Source organism: Suricata suricatta, chromosome 5, assembly GCF_006229205.1.
Source record: "Suricata suricatta isolate VVHF042 chromosome 5, meerkat_22Aug2017_6uvM2_HiC, whole genome shotgun sequence".
NCBI lineage: Eukaryota > Metazoa > Chordata > Mammalia > Carnivora > Herpestidae > Suricata > Suricata suricatta.
In genome coordinates this window covers 31,649,983-31,667,747 of record NC_043704.1, presented here as the reverse complement: position 1 = coordinate 31,667,747, position 17,765 = coordinate 31,649,983, and the positions used below count along the sequence as shown (strand labels likewise).

Genomic DNA, 17,765 nt, shown 5'->3' with positions numbered 1-17,765 from the left:
CTTAGATTCTACTGAATTGAAAACTGTTCACATATATACATGAGTGTGTATGCACATATGTGTGTGTGGATATGTGTGCTTGTGCACATGGATGTGTGAATTTCCTGTGACATGTATTGGTGACATGATACCTTTTAAGTATTATAATTCTTTTTATTTGGCTTATTATTAGAACAAATTTAAAATATCTTTTTACTTGTGCCATTGATGAAAACAGTTCTTATCACCATTATAAATTCTAACCTTTTGATAACTATGCAAATGATTTTAGTAGGACTTAGATGGTATTAGATATTTAGCACACATTTCTTTAAATTTGTTGTCATATATATATGGGTGTTTGTGTTATACTTTTTAGGTATAGTTGTAGAATATATGCCAAGAAAATTCTAGGAAAAAAATAGTATTGTCAACATTAATGAAAACAAGGTTTAATCCTTGGTGGATAATTACTTGCACCAGAAATGCTGGCACATTTATTGAAAATGATTTAATCCCTCTTCTTAAGCTGAATGCTACTCTCCGTTTATATCTTTTTTTTTTAAGTCTGCTTCCATTTGTGTGTTCCATCATTTTTATTAGAATAACCATTACCCATAGGCAATTACTCGCAAATCACCTATGTTGGGACATTTTAATCTATTGATTGCATTCATCTACCATCTCAAATTTAATTAAGTAAATTTAAATCCTTCCTCTGTTTCACTTTAGTTTCTCTTATATCATATTCTTTTATACTTACGCTCGTAGAATTTCATATAAGGATAATCCTCAATTTCTCTTTTGTACTTTTATATTTATCTATTTCGGAGTACATTCATTTTCATCACTACTAATTTGCTGCATTTTGCTTTCCCCTGGGACTTACCAAGAAATCATAAGTCCTCTGTCCCTAATTTTTTGTTATTTACTTTGTTATTATTAAATTATTACTAGCACCATTTGAAGTAGAACTTTGCAATAATCAGACAGTAGCCTTAAAATGAGTAAATTTTCTTTTTATGAGAGTTGGGAGTTGGGTGAGGGGAGATGATTGTATTTTTATGCTTTAGTATTAGCCTAATGATTTGGAGGCTTAACAGCATACAAAAGGATTGTGAAAAAGCTAAAGAACATAATGGAATCATACCTGTTACTCAAGTGCTAAACAGTGACCTCAGTTAAATATTTAAACTTTGTTATAAATAGGATGGATACATGCAATTTCTCACTGAACACTTTTTTTCTGTTATCTCCACAGAATACCTGAATTCACACAATTCTTTCTCATGAGTTGATATAGACTTTACAAAAGCACAGCAAGAAAACACACACACACACACACACACACACACACACACACACACACAGAGCAAAGGTACTTTGGGGCCATTAATGCAGAGCCTAGAGACAGAATGAAGTAAGATGATTTCTAGGAGAGTATTTCTCAAAGTGGGTGTCACTAGTTTCACAAAATGCCTCAGGACAAAGGGTTCTCTGTTATATAAAACCTGAGCAACTTTGAAAAGGAGTCAAGTAGTAAAGAAATCTCTTTACATGTTCATCCATTCTTCTTTATTTTAAAATACCTATTAAAATTCCATAGACTATTTTGAGAATGACTAGAATATGGGTAATATGACAGGGTGAGGGGGTAAGAACGATACTAATGCAGATTTTATTGCTTGTGAATTTATTTAAAAGCCTTGTTCATTGCCTCTCTTCCCTTAGCTCAAAAACATTCATCCAAAAGATACCTTCCTAGAGATTAAGCCTATACTTAACAGAAGATACTAATTTATTTATGAAGGCTAAAGCTATTTCCGTTTTAACCATTCACTATATTTCTTAGTAGAATGTCTCAGTACTTGCTTGCAAAACGAATGGATAAATAACCAAAACAACAAAAACAAAAAATCCAAGCCGTTTGTTAGACATAAATTATTGGCAAACGTTGTCTAGAGAAACATTGTATAAAAATTGTATAAAAATTGTCCAAAAAAGTCTCGTTCCTAGAAGGTGCATCTATGAAGGCATTTTCCAGGCAAAGGGTGCTATAGTGTTATGAGGCAAAGAGCATTTATAGTGGGCTGCAAATTTCCTATCATGGACATTGACTAGAGCCTAAGGTCAGTGTTCAATAGATTTCTTTTTTTCTTTTTGAATTATAAAAGTCTCTGCCTCCAACTAATTACCAAGATAACTGAATATATACATTTCTTATAGCTTGACTGCTGCCAGGAGAAAGTATATAGGATGGAAGATACAAAGGCAGGTCACACACAGCCATACAATTGCCTTGCTTCGGCCTCTGGGATTCTTGACAGTTTGGCATCCCTCTCTTATACCAAATTCCTTCTTTGGGCCTCTAGAAAATTCTCTCTGAGGCTGAAAGCCAAAACAAAGACTGTCCTAAATTCACTGAGGTGAAAGAGTCCTTGAAACTTTTTGGAGACAGCATATTATCTTCCTTTCCTGGTAAGTCTTTCCATGTGTCTTTTCTTTTGAATTCTTACAACTTGCTTTTCGGTTATTGCAGTTTTATTTCACATCTCTGTTAGGAAGTGAGCTTTCGCATGAACTTGGCCAATCTTCTCATTGGACGATATAAAATACATCTTCACAAATTGAAGACATTAAGTGTTATTTCTTGTTAAAATGCTTTCCTGCAACACTGATATATCTTTTCTCTGGCTAATATATAATAGTGAAGAGAGCATAGTGTATCATTTGAATAAATCTTTCTGATAATTTTATACTTTTGCTATTTGTAGGTGTTTCCTTAATGCACCCAGATTCAATAAAGCAATGACAGTATTGTAGTTCCTCTACTATTTGTCATATAGGTAAAAGATAATATTTGTCTTTAATTACATGTATTATGTATTGCAATTTTACTATATTAATGCAACATTATTTGTGATTCTTCTAATACTATTTTATTTTCATGTTGTTAATCTAAATTAAATGAAACTCTGAAGATTATTACCCACTTACCATGGGCTTTAAAAATATTTTTAAATAAATTGAATCAGAGTTCCATAGGTTTCTTTTTTTGCTTTTACTATTACTATGTTATTTTAAATGAGACATAACCTTCTTTTTATTTTTAGCAGTAATTTGATCCTGTAAGTGTAGCTAGTGAAAAAGAATGAACTATTCATAATGTACAATAAAATAGGGAATTTTTCTCTTCTGCTCAGTCCCTAAAATAACTTTTCAACACCCATCATCTTAAAAAAAAAGTTATCATTAGCTATTCTAAGGCAATTAAGAAATATCCACTTTCTTCCAATTCTCATACTTATTTCTATTTCAAGAATGATTTTTAAGGTAATTTTGCAGACAAGATATGTTTCATCCATCTACAGTCTTTATGGGCTGGGGAAGGTCAGATCTGGAAAGAAGGGGGTAGAGAGTGGAATCTGATTTTAAATGTTTTTTTTAAATTCTTCATCAGTGTCATTAGTATAGTCATTTCTATAAGTCATACCAATTTCTGTTTACCACTCCCCAACACATTACCAAATGAGAAATTAAGATGACGCATTTGGTCACAAAATATTAATGTAGAGTTGCACAAGTGTCAGAATGGTCTGTTTTTGATTTTTCTGCAAGGCAAGTCTGTTTTACATAAATGGCTTTTTTACAAATTTGAAATGTGAATATATTTTATTTTTCCCAGTGAGTACACAATACACAATTTTTTGACAATACTATTAACCAATTATATGCCAATTTCTTTTCTGGTCTAACAACATCAAATGAAACACATTGAGATTTTGGACGCTGTTTGGTGACTTAAACAAACTAGTTAAAAAAAAAGTCAGTCTATAAAACAAAGTATAAAAAGTCTACCCACGGCCACAAAATCCCTTATCTTGCAACACTTTAAAGTCACAATAAATGCTTTTGAAAATTATAAGAAAAATTAGTAAATTGAATTTCATTTAAAAAAGGTATGGGGTTTCATTTGAAGTACACATTATAGAGAAGCAAAATAAAAGTAACTTCATTGCTAAGATAATGTGGAAAGACATGTTGCTTTACACCAATTCTCCGCAAGTAACTTGATAAATACAATGTACAGAAGCAGATGTAGAAATTAGCTGAGTGTCATGGTTCTGCATATCTTTAATACCGATACACAATCATTTTCCAGTGGTGAAGATAGACCAGTTTAGAGCTCATCAGCATTATTATAATTATGTTGTCAATGGACAATTATATAAATTTGTTGAATAGAAATTGGAGGTGTTCTATCAAAGCTCATATAAACTTTCAACTTGAATCCCATTGAAGATATATTTAAATGCCCAGAGCATTCAACTATGACACTGAACACCATTTTATCTGTTTTGCTCGAGCAAGTATATGTGCAACATTTTTACTTCCCTTTGGTTATATGATACCTTAAATGTTGATGTTGATTTTTCTATATGCTCCCTTGCACTGGATTCCAGTCCTGTGAAGGAATCCACTGTTGTCAAGCCCCCGGACTATCTCACTTTAAATACATCATGGAAAAGATCTGGAGAGAGGTGGGGTGACTGTCTCTGCCCACACTGAGGCATTCCTGAGCTGGGGCACTGACGGACATTTCCACAGTGGAGGCATACACGTTGAGAATGGAGCTGTAGTGTTCAGAGCCTGACTGTACAGTGGCCTTACCTGTGAGTGCAATAAGTTTACATTCTCTCCCATCCAGATTTCCCTCTGACAACTTATGCAGGCCTTGCTTAGACCTGCAGAAGAGTGAGCTCAGTGATTTCTAATGACATTCATTTACCGGGTTACAAAATGAAAAAATGACGGTAGGTCTCATACATGTTTGTATTCTTCTAACGACATTCTGACATACTGATTAGAAGCTTTTTACATATACCATGTTGACAAAAGCTTTTGATTTTTTGCCAGGATTCCTGAATTCATTTGGATAGCCACAGCATTTGATCTTGCTTTGTATTTATGTGAGGATGATATATTGGGTACAAGATTTTACTGGCCAATTTGTTTAAATTGTTCTAAAAGAAACTTCTAGGTAACCATAAGGTCTGTGCTGCCAATAGGTAACCAAAACAGTTAATTTTTATACACTGAATATAGTCAGGAAGGTATATGGCTATGTCCTAAATTATTCCAGAAGTCACTTGTGTACACATACTCTAATTTTGAAGTCTTGGTTTATTAGTCACATACACCTTTTACCAGGGTACAAAGTCAATGTGTAATAAATGTGATGAATTAAAGCTTTAATCTAAAGTGGGTTATAGAAAAGCATAAAGAGGGAACACAAATGAACAAAACTTTGTTTTTAAATTGAAAGAGGTGAAATAGGGAACCGTCTAAGTAGAAAGTAAATTTCTTACATCCTACAGTTATGAATGGCATGTACTCATTTTTCACAGAACCTTCCACCTTCCGTGGACAATCTGACCCAGAGAAATCAAACTGCATTCAAATTCAGGCTCTGACTGTAGAAAGTTGCTAAAGCATTTAATAAGTATGTCTCAGAATATTTTATCTCTTCAGTGAAGAAACGAACCTCAATGGCACCAATAATATGTGGAGGCCCATAAATAACATTAAGTTCCTCCACTCTTGCCTGTCTTGATGCAGTCTCAGGGAACAAAAATGAGAAAAACCAAACTGTGTTATCTCTTTGCTAATTCAATATGACAAAGAATTGATGACTGAGCCAATAATGCATGGAGTATAAATCATCACTCAAGCGGGTCCCATATTTTAGAATTGATTGTAATCATTACATCTAATATTTTTCAGAGTCCCAACTACTGAGCACATCAGAGGGAAAACATGAGAAAGTATAACTAGAAATCAAATTTACAGCTGTGGTAGGCAGCACATGGAAAAAATCTCACAAGTGGGAATTTCAGGGAAGTTCTCTTCTACTTGACTGCTTCACTCTACATGTACAGTGGCTAACAATATGTCAAATCCATATTCATTTTGACCATACGTGACTGGTGTTCAGGAATTTCTTGTTCTCAAAGTCGTGAAAACAAATGAGGCAGGACACTGTGATTAATGTCCACTTAACGAGGTTTGGTTTTATTTAAAAAGTGTATAAACATGCATTGTTTCTCCTTTAAAATTTTTCTTTTCAATTTACTCATTCAAAATGGGTGAAACATATTTTAGCTGGTAGCCAATTTCTGAGAAGGTACCATAAACTGTTTCTTTCAATAAATCTACTTACTGTGAACTGAACATACTCTGAGCACTGCCTTTAAGCACTTACAATTTGGCTATACATCTGGTGGCATAAACTTCACTTCTTAATCACACAAAACACAGCATTGTCTATAGACTGCATGGGTTTTTTTCAAAGTCATAAATTTAAGCGATGTAGCTCTCCTCTAGTGTGTACTGAACATGTATTAGAAAGATGAAACAAGATATTGCAATAGAGTTTTTGCATTTGGAAGCAGCCCGAGTATGTCCTAATAATAAATTGCCTCTTTAACTATTTGCTAGATATTCTAGAGTTCATTTTGTTTGTTTCCTTGGGGAACTTCATATTATATTCTGACTTAATGAGTTGGAGAGATTAATTATGGTAATTCAGAAAATGGTTTTTGAAAAAACTGTAATATAAACACAGCTCTTGTGAAACACCTTAATTTCCTTTCGTTTGTTATAATTCTCAGATGGGTCAATTACAATGACAGGTAAAGTTGATTCTACACATAACTTTCATTTCCTTTCTTTCTTTTTTTTTTTTTTTAGCGAGTTTAGTACCTCTTTGCTACTTGCATATTTTAACACCTATTTAGCCTTGAGACTTAGATTTCCTTCTTTGACCCCTGCCTTTTGTCAATAGTAAAAGCCACCTTTCTGCTTTTTCTTTTTATTGACTCAGTCCCTGATACTCAAGGAAGACTTCGCCAACACCACCGTCCTTTTGCATCTTCCTGTTCCTACACCCCAACTGCAAACCATCTAACGTGATTGGTTCCAACCAGCATGTCCAGCCTAGCTTACAGTACAGAAACTCCCTTCACATTCAGTCTTGTTCTTCATGTCACGAGGAGTAGAGATTTGTGCTTATCACCAAATAAAATTGCAGTGCAAAATTTAAACATAAAAGTTACACAATTAAAAGTTAATATATGGCACCACAGCCTATTAATTCACATATAGTACAACAGACTGATAAAAACAGACAATAGTATGAACAGAGCTAAAAAGAGTGAGCTTGCATAGCAACGCACAAAAGAAATTATATACAGAGGAAAATCCTTTTCTTCCTGGAGGGCGAGTTTTGTTTTCTTTCTTTTGTATATACTCCTGACAAGAAAGAGTTAAGGTGGGTGGTGTACTTAAGAGAAGAACACAAGTAAAATATCTGTGGGATATGTGTGGCTGTGTGTCTTTACATTGCATTTACAGTTCTTTTAATAGTACATAAATAAAGAAATTGTTCATTGCACTGTTTAGTGTCATCACTTCCATGAGTTCAGACCTGGTGGTCCTTCCGAGCAGCTTTGCATGTCTCCTCTCAGTTACTCTACAAAGAGATTAAAAACATCAGAAATAAGTTTGCATTGAAAGTAAATAATCTTTCCTCCTGACCAGTATAACAAAAAGCAAAGTAAACAGATAATCACTGAAGATAACATCACCAGATACTTTTGGTAAGTGTGTAAAGTTAAGAAAATGCAGTCATGGAAAAGGGAAAAAAAAGAAACTCTGCAAAATTTGGAGGCTTAAAAACCAAGTAGAGTGCTATTTCTGCACTTCTCATGAATTTCTAACTATTTTAAAAGTCAAAGAAAAGTCCAAGTAGTCATAAATCGAATTAAAAATTATAAACATATCTTACTAATAACCAGATCAGTAAGAGACAACAATAATGCTAACTCTAGTCTAGAAATAACTTTACAGTCTGAAAGTACTTTTACTTTTCACTATTTCATGGCGTCTCCCAGTCTGTGATGTCAATATAACAGTAATGCAACCTTTAAGATAAGGAAGTGGAGATTAGGAAGGTAGTTTACTTGTTCTGGGTTGAGAAGACTGGAACTGAGGACTGTTCCTTCAGCATTGCTTTCAACCTGACTTCAAATGAGCAGCTGAAAATACTCAACATGTATACTTTGGACATTGGATAGCAGAATTGGTCAATTTCAAGAAAAAAATTAACACAAAGAGTTCAGTACTTTGTACTGTGACATCCTATCTTTATTGTCTGATATAATATTTTCATAGATTAGTCATACTATAAATGCTGGCTCTTTATTATAAAAAGAAAAAATAAATAATAAGTACTTCAAATTAACAGAAATCAAAAATCAACTTTACAAGGTTGACTCTTAAATTTAAATACATAAATGAATAAATAAGTAAATCAATAAATACGGGTCCCTGGGTGGCTCAGTCAGTGAAACATTAACTCTTGATTTCAGCTCAGGTTATGATCACAGGGTTATAAGACTGAGTCCTGCATGTGGTTCCACATGGAGTGTGGGGCCTACTCAAGACTCTCTCTCACCGTCTCTCTCTGCCCTTTCCCCAACTCTCTCTCTCTCTTACTTGTACAGTTTCTCTATAAATAAATAAATAAATACTGACAGACAGATCAACTAGGGAATGAAAAATTCCTGAGGTTCTTTAAAAACTAACAAAGGCCAATATGTTTTCCTATCTTTAATGTGCTCAGTTAAAAAAGGCAAACAAGTCTCTTCCCCAGAGCCAAGTGGTTCTCTGGCATTCAGTGTTCAGCCCCAGGGCCCTGGGACACCTGTGTGGTTGGGGTGTGGCCCTACGCTGGTTCTGCATCTTTGAGGGACTCTAGGCCCTCCCTGCTCTACCTCAGCTCACTGGTGGTAGAAGTGGACTCTGTCCTCCAGCGGCTGCCTGGCCATCATGAGCCACATCTTCTCAGTGAACAGAGGCTCAGGAGAGGGCTACTTCAAGGAACAAATCAAAGCACATGTAGTGGAGAGTCTAAAACATCACTACAGGTAGGGAAACAAAATAACCAAAGTCACAACAAGGGTCACCAAGGGACACCCTTCAAAAAACACATCCTGCATGGTCAGGCCCAAAACAGTGTATGAGCCCCCTTGCTCATAGCAGTACTTGCATGTGCAGAATACATAACAAGTTTTTAAAACTTACAAGAGCCAGAAAGCTAGCCAAAATGATGAATCAGAAGAATTCTCCTCAAAAGAAATTCCAGGAAGAAGTGACAGCTAAAGAATTGATCAAAACAGATATAAGCAACATAACTGAACAAGAATTTAGAATAATAATCATAAAATTAATCACTGGGCTTGAAAAAGGCATAGAAGATAGCAGAGACTCCATTGCTGCAAAGATCATGGATCTTAAAAATAGTTATGATGACTTAAAAAATGGTATAAATGAGGTGAATAATAAAATGGAGGTGGCCACTGCACGGACTGAAGAGGCAGAGAGGAGAATAGGTGAATTAGAGGATAAAATTATAGAAAAAGAAGCAGCCAAGAAAAAAAGAGATAAATTGACCCAGGAGCACAAAAGGTGAATTTGAGAACTGATTGATGCAATCAAAAGGAACAATATCCATATCATAGGAATTCTAGAAGACGAAGAAGAGAGAGAAAGGGGCTGAAGGGGTACTTGAACAAATCATAGCTGAAAACTTCCCAAACTTGGGGGAGGAATCAGACATTGAAATCCAAGATGCACAGAGAACTCCCCTCAGACATAACTTGGATCTATCTTCTGCATGACATATCATAGTGAAACTGGCAAAATACAAGGATAAAGAAAGAATTCTGAAAGCAGCTATGGATAAAAGGGCCCTAAGAAAAAAAGGGAGACACATCAGGGTAGTAACAGACCTATCTACTGAAACTTGGCAGGTCAGAAAGAAATGGCAGGAAGTCTTCAATGTTATGAACAGAAAAAATATGCAGCCAAGAATCCTTCATCCAGCAAGCCTGTCATTCATAATAGAAGGAGAGAGAAAGGTTTTCCCAAACAAACAAAAACTGAAGAAATAAATCACCACTAAACCTGCCCTATAAGAGATCCTAAGGGGGACTCTATGAGTGAAATGTTGTAAGGAACACAAGGTACCAGAGACATCACTACAAGCATGAATCCTACAGAGAACACAATGATCCATATTTTTCAATAATAACACTGAATGTAAATGGACTAAATGCTCCAATCAAAAGACATAGGATATCAGAATGGATAAAAACACAAGACACATCTATTTGCTGTCTATAAGCAGACTCATTTTAGACCTGAGGAACCTTCAGATTGAAAGTGAGGGGATGAAGAAATATCTATCATGCTACTGGAATTCAAAAGAAAGCTGGAGTAGCCATACTTATATCAGACAAACTGGACTTTAAAGTAAAGGCAGTAACAAGAGATGAAGAAGGGCATTATATAATAATTTCAGGGTCTATCCATCAGGAAGAGCTAACAATTATAAATGTCTATGCACCAAATTCAGAAGCACCCAAATATATAAAACAATTAATCACAAACATAAGCAATCTTATTGATAAGAATGTGCTAATTGCAGGGAACTTTAATACTCCACTTATAGCAATGGAGAGATCAACTAGACAGAAAATCACTAAAGAAACAATGGCCCTGAAGGACACGTTGGACCAAATAGACTTGACAGACATGTTTAGAACTCTAAATCCCAAAGCTATGAAATTCACTTTCTTTTCAAGTGCACATGGTACCTTCTCCAAGATAGGTCACATATTGGGTCACAGAGCAGGCCTCAATATTGAAGATTTCTCAATCAGGCCTGCCAAGTTTTTTTTCCCTCTGAAATAGGTCCTAGAACTCCCACATGAAAGATACCCTCTTTGTACCTAGAAGAAGGAAGACATTCTTATTCCCAGAGACATGGAGTTTTGGGGCTGAGGAATGATGAGAACAAACCTTTTTAAACTAACCCTTTTCTTCTGAGTCACCTCTTTACCATTGACTACCCCTACCCCAACCCTTCTGTCTTATAAACCCTTCACAAATATATTACTTCTTTGTCTAAAAGATATAAAGGCTTTCTGCTCTGGTCACTTCTTTGAGGCATGATTCATTCTCTTGTGAGAATGAATGTACATGTAAAAATTCAGTAAAATTTGTATGCTTTTCTCCTGATTATCTCTTTCTTAAAGTTTTTATTTATTTATCTTGAGAAAGTGTGTGTGAGCAGGGTAGGAGCAGAGAGAGAGGGAGAGAGAAAATCCCAAGAAGACTCAGCACTGTCACTGCAGAGCCCAATGAGGGGATAGAACTCATGAATGGCAAGATCATGATCTGAGCCAAAATCAAGAGTAGTACACTTAACTCACTGAGCCACCCAGGCACCCATCTCTTATCATTATCAGTTAATTTTCAGACCCAGCCAGGAACCCTGAGAGGATCAAGGAAAATCCGCCCCCCCCCACCACATTATTAACCCAATGTTAGTTCTGAATCACCAGCGCCTTTTTAAATGTCCTAAAGCACTTACATAATTCACCTGTAAACTGTCCTTGACTATTTGAGCCCATGTATCCTATGTCAAGAAGGTCGCTGGCATTGCGCTGGTGACTTCCCCTCAATGCCTCGGGTTTCCTAGGTCCAGTGGATCCTTTAGAAGAGGCTGTTCCTGATGAGCTGTGACCTCCTGGAGATGGGAAACTGGGCTTGCTGTAGGGCACCAATGTCTCCTCTGAAAAAGAAACACAGAGTGCTAAGCTGAATAGCAACATGGAGGCAAAAGAAACTCTACTTTAAATATTCAGTTTAAGATGGGCTATTCTACCATTTCATTCTTTACTAAAATTAAAAATAAGAGGTTTAAGAAGGCCCGGATATTAAAAGGATTTTCATGTGCTGACACATTTCCTATAACAGGAACTGAGACAGGATTGAATTTTAAAAATTTGGGGATAAAAATATAATATAACATATCACTTTCAACTTTTAAATTCCTTACAAAAGAGAGCTGCAGACAATGAACCACATTGTTTACCAAAAGCATCTCTGAGCATAATTTCTGAAGTTCATTGAGGCTCCAATCAAATTTTTACATTAAGAATGAAGAAACATGGTCTTTTTTTCCACTTTAAATTATAGCAACATTCTCTCAATCAATTTAAAGAGCCATATATTAGTTAAAATAAGCTTCTTAAATTTTTGTTGTTTCTTGGGATAGAAACACATTATTTTAAAGATTGCATATTTACTTAAAAGAAAAAGAGAAATACACATTTTAGTTAATAATAAATAGTAATAAATAAAAACACAATTTTTTAAATGCATCAACTCTCTACAAATAACTCATGATGTGTACTATTAAATACCTACATTTTGAGACACTTTTTTCTTTCCTCTTTTCCTGTCTCCTCCTCTACCTCCTCTGTTGTTTTTTTTTTTCTTTCTTTCTAGGAATGAGCTACTATTACTGTGGTGACTGCTTCTCTCCTGAGATGGTCTTTATCAAATCACGACGATCACGTGGTTTTTCTCTCACAGCCTGCATGATACAAACTTCCTAAATGTTTCACTAAATCTGGACACTAAAATTGACCTATTTTCGTTCTTGCATATATTACATTTTCTAAAACCTTGAGCACCCAGTTGTAACATCATAAAATTATTTAAAATTGGTAGAGGATATATCTAGAAAAGATGGTATCTGAATTAAAAAAAAATCAATGTATAAAGAAACTCTCGAATGTCATTTGTGTTTGTGTGTACATTTTAATACTCAAGGAATCCTGATATGAGAAGAAGTGTTCCAGAAAATGGATTTCTATAATAAGTCCAAACAACCACCACCCCTCCAAAAAAAAAAAAAGTCCAACCACAAACGATAAAATTTATTTTGTGACGGTTCCAGGAAGTTTGATTCATAAACAAGAATGTTTCCCAATGAAGTATTAACAACAAACTAAATTTAACCAGTTGGAGAAACTGCAGGCCCTGTTTAAACTTTTTTTTATCCTGAGAATACTGTGACTGGGCATTTCAGAACAATTTTTGTTATTTCAATGTTATTTCAATGAATTCAACCAATTGACTGAAAGGAGCTCTTCTTTCAAAATGACTAGTTACTTTAGTCAAAATGAAACTGGTTGAAGGCAGAGATTATATTGACAATGTAAGATGAAATTTAGAGGTCTTAAAAGCATTCAATATAAACATTACAAGGCAAAACATCAAATTGTCTCCTGAATAATACAGGTAAAGAAAGCCTGGAGGTTTCTTGAGCTCAGATCACTATGGAGAGGTTAATTTGAGGAACAATCCCCATGGGAATGAGACTTAAGATGTGTGTTATTGAGCTCTGCTGAGGAATCCCAACTTTTTAGTGATTCAAGGCAAACATATTTCAGATGCTTTTAAATGACTGCCATTTCTAAATACCTGGTAGGGGGGAAAAAAAAGGTAAAAGTCCACACTTTCTTAGGACTGGGCAGAACACACCTGGTCCAGCACTTTGTTTGTGTAGGGCTTTCCGTATATCTTCTTGGCGTTCTGTGGAGTTTATCCATTCTTGGGTTTGTCGCTGCCACTCTAGGGATGTTCTAGCTGGACAATCCAATGAGCTCTTTGTGTCTTCTAAGTTGGATGCTTGTGGTGTCTCCAGAGAGCTTCCTTTTCTCTCTGTTGAGTTTTCCATGTTACCAGCATGCTGGCTCGGGCCTATTTGCTGCCTTAAACCCTGACCTGGAGGGGGATCTGGTGGTGGCGGAAGATCTAAAAATTGTGAATAATGTTTAGAATGGACTAAAATTTAATGAAAAATACAGGTTTTAATTCAAGATGAAGAAAAAAACCAGTGCCCTCATAAAGGAAATAGTCTCACTCATGCAAAAGAAATTTGGTGGGGGGAAGCAAAGGTCAGTTATTTCCATCTAAAATGCATATTATTGATCTCTTTGCTATCTTTTGATCACACTGTCTCTGAAACAAAATTGACTAATTTCAACTATTATATGTGGAGAGTGTTTTCAATTGCACATTGAGGCTAATGTTCAAGGTATAAAAGGCAATTTATATTTTTTCCGTATTTTATCCACTGTCCACCCCCACCTCCCCAAAGTAGAAATATCATGACACAAAATGACTAGATATTCTAGCAGCTGTGTTAATAAAAGGCCCCAGGAAGAATAAAAGCCATCCTGCCAATCTCTATAGGCAATGTTGCCCTTGGGAAATTAAGAGCTATATGCCGTATCATATGCAACATATGACTGCCTTTACCCATGTATGTGGCACATTTAGCAACAGTCAAAGGGTTAAGCTAACATTTATTAAATGCAATTAACATTCTGCCTGACAACCAATTCTGGCTGTTCGTTTCATGAGTTAGCTAATGAGTTACAACTAATACATTATAATCTTCCAATGTATTAATTTTAATAAGTAACAATCAATGCTCACAGTACAGATAGAATATGCTGCATGGTGCTAGAGTAGACAATGCATCATAAAAATCTGAGGTGTAGTAGAATAGATAACTTTGCCAAAAAGCTCTTTACATGAAATATAAGATGTGAAAAACTAGAAGTTCAAATGCTTAGCTAATTTTTCATTTTCCTCTTATTAGTTAGCTGTTTAGATCATGACACCTTTATACTTTGATTTGTCTTCAACTGTGATATCATAGTCTCTTCTTTCATATCTCCTTAAGTATGGTATTAGTTCTATTATATGATTTAGGCCATTATCCTAGTTCTAGAATTACTTTGTTGAAGATTTTAAAGTCTCCTGAACATTCTAAACATTCTTTTGGATCATTCATTATCTTGTAATTTGTTGGAAACTTCTCTGCTCAGCCTTAGAATATCAGTGATTATATAATATATGATTATATTATATTGATGATGCAAAATTAGTTAATTAAAGAAAATATATATAATACACATATTTATATTATTAGTGGGGATATTGCATATAATATACCCCATTATTTCCCAGGCCATCGTTGTATTTGTACTCTTATTTCTAAGAATACTGTTTGTGAGACTTAAAAGGACAAATTATACATTTTTGTGTCCAAAAGATAGCTTCCTTCAGGAAGGCTAAGTTGCTCTTTTTAAAGACTTTGTTAAGAAGCTTTATACCCTCTCTCTTAATGAGAAAAATGATACTGCCCTCCATTGAATTGACAATAATACTCTCCTCTGCATCTGTTTTGGAGTTCCCACGTTAAAGCAGTATTCCCAGTTCGTATGTATGTCCTCTTGGTAGATTACGAATTACTAATTATTGAAGGGAACAAGACTTCCATCTGGGAGAATACAGTTGCACTTGGAACATGTCCTCCAAAATGAAGAGTTAATCCAATATCATGATATCTTTTGAAGAATAGTCCACCAAGGGGTGTAGTATTTCCTTTATATTCAATGCGGACTTCCTTCAGTATGTATGTTTATAAATGTAAAGCAGTTATTTCATTTGAGTGTTTGGCCTTAAGACTGCCAGCAGGGGGGAAGTTATATTTGCTTTCAAAATAATGTATCTTCTCATTGATTTTTATTCTCCATCAAAGCAGCTTCATTTTTAAAATGGACAAAATGGCATCTGCTTATGCTAGCTAAAATTCTGATTACCATTTAATTTAACCTGAAATTATATGGCTACATAATTAAGCCATATACTTGGAATTAGTATAGTCTAAGAAGAAAGTACATGGCATGCACATTTAAATAAACGAATTGCAAAAAAGATGGGATTAAGAATGATTGTGGAAAAACTAAAAATATGTAATCAAATATGTTTACTTAAATTTATTATTCATTTCCATGTTGATTCATTTCAACTACATCAGTTCACTAAAGAGTCTCTTACTGGCCTACTGAGGATTTACTATTGTCAGGCACACAACAATCCAATGAAACATGTGCCATTAGTATCCTCTTTGTAGGGGAAAAAAAAAAAAAGAAGATAAAAAAATATCAAATACCTCCAGCTTGGACCCCTCCTGTCAATTTCTGACTCACATGACTAAATCCACCCTGAGGTGTTCAAGTTAGATATTTAGAAAGCACCTAAAATTTCACATATCAAAACTAAGCTCTGGACCTTCCACACTAAAACACACTTCTGTAGTGTTCACCACCTCAATTAGCAGTTGCATTCTACAAGAGGACTGAAACTTTGGAGTCATCATTGACATCCCTGCCTTATAGCCTGTATTAATTTCATTAACAAACCCTGTGGGCAGACCCCAAGGTATAGCCAGAATTCAACCTTTCTCATCATTTCCACTGATTCAAACTGGGCAGGAACGTCTAACATCAATTCCCTATATTACTTCTACAGCCTCCTCTGTAGTTTCTGTGCTTCCATGGGGAAGTGCATTTAATCTATCTCAACATAATAGCAAGTGCAGCTTTAAAAAAAATAGAAACAGAGTGCCTAGGTGGCACGATAGGTTAAGTACCCCAAGTTTGGTTAGAGCTCAGGTCGTGGTCTCCTGATTTGATTTGTGACTTTGAGATCAGCATCCAGATTGGAATCCTGCTTGGAATTCTATTTCTCCCTCTCCTCTTTTTCTGCCCTTCCTACATATCCCTCCGCACGCACACACATTCTCCCTCTCAACATAAATAAACTTAAAAAAAAAATAAAAATAGAAACATAAGTAAGATCATGTTACTCCTCTGCCTTAAACACACACACACACACACACACACACACACACACACACACTCCTTCAGTGGTTTCCTGTTCAAAATAAGAGCCAATGTCCTTATATAAGTTTAAGGTCCCAAGCCCCTTGGTGGCTCAGTTGGTTAAGTATTCGACTTCAGTTCAGGTCATGATCTTGCAGTTTGTGGGTTCAAGCCCCAGATTGGGCTCTGTGCTGACAGCTCAGAGCCCAGAGCCTGCTTCAGATTGTGTCTCCCTCTCTCTCTCTACCCGTCTCTTGCATGCTGTCTCTCATTCTCTCTCTAAAATAACATTTACAAAGATTAAAGCCCTACAAACACTGGTCCTTGCTTACTTGTCTAACTTTACGTTTCACCTTGTTGCTATCTCTGCTTCAGTCACACTGCTTCTCTTACTTTTAGTAATAAGCTTCAGACTTCCACTTGCTGTTCTCAGTTTTTGGAATGTCTTTTCATCAATATCAGCATTGCTTTTCTTTTTTAATCTTTTAGTCCTTAATGTCATCTTCTTGATCAAGCCTTCCTTGAGACTCCACTTAAAAGAGACCTTTTTATTTGGTATTTATTATAACCTTTATATTTCTCAACTTCCTATGTTTTTTCTCCATGACACTTACCACCATCTTACCTACTTTTATTTTTACTTATATATTTATGTTTGTTTTTTATCTTCCTTCAATAGAATATAACCTCCAGGAAGGCAAGGAATTTTGTCTAGTTGGTTTCCGTTGACTATGACTTGGTATGTGCTTAGTAAATATTTGAATGAATAAATTAATAAATAAAGAAATTCACTCATAGTCCAAGCTAGTCTGTGACAGAATTAGGAAAGAGTACCTTCTCTAACTGGGGCATTAGGAAGGAGAGGAGAACAGGCTAGAAGGTGATGATCTAGAAAAAAAGGCTGATAGAAAACTACCTTCTCCGCCTTCTTTCTTTAGTATTGGTCAATAAATTGGTGGTAATTTTTGACTTATACAAATGAAATAGAAGATTTGGATTCTGTGATGCCTGCTTAGAAGAGTATTCAAAGGAGAAGAACATTCCTTGGCATGCGTGTAGGATTTTGCATAGCCATCAGACACAGCCTGACGTTTACCACCATTCCCAATTTCTCTTACTAGACACAAGGGC

General features: G+C 35.3%; 1 protein-coding gene across 1 annotated transcript in view; it reads right to left on the bottom strand.

Moving 5' to 3' along the window:
• Positions 1 to 3,632: 3,632 nt before the first annotated feature.
• The window catches only part of ROBO2 (roundabout guidance receptor 2), a 591,892-nt gene continuing 577,759 nt past the window's right edge, over positions 3,633 to 17,765 (bottom strand). Inside the window, exons 28-30 of the mRNA XM_029939142.1 lie at positions 13,438 to 13,710; positions 11,486 to 11,677; positions 3,633 to 7,510 (exon numbers count right to left, since the gene is read on the bottom strand). Of these exons, the coding sequence (XP_029795002.1) occupies positions 7,506 to 7,510; positions 11,486 to 11,677; positions 13,438 to 13,710 (470 nt within the window). The 3' untranslated portion in view covers positions 3,633 to 7,505. The remainder of the gene's footprint in view (positions 7,511 to 11,485; positions 11,678 to 13,437; positions 13,711 to 17,765) is intronic.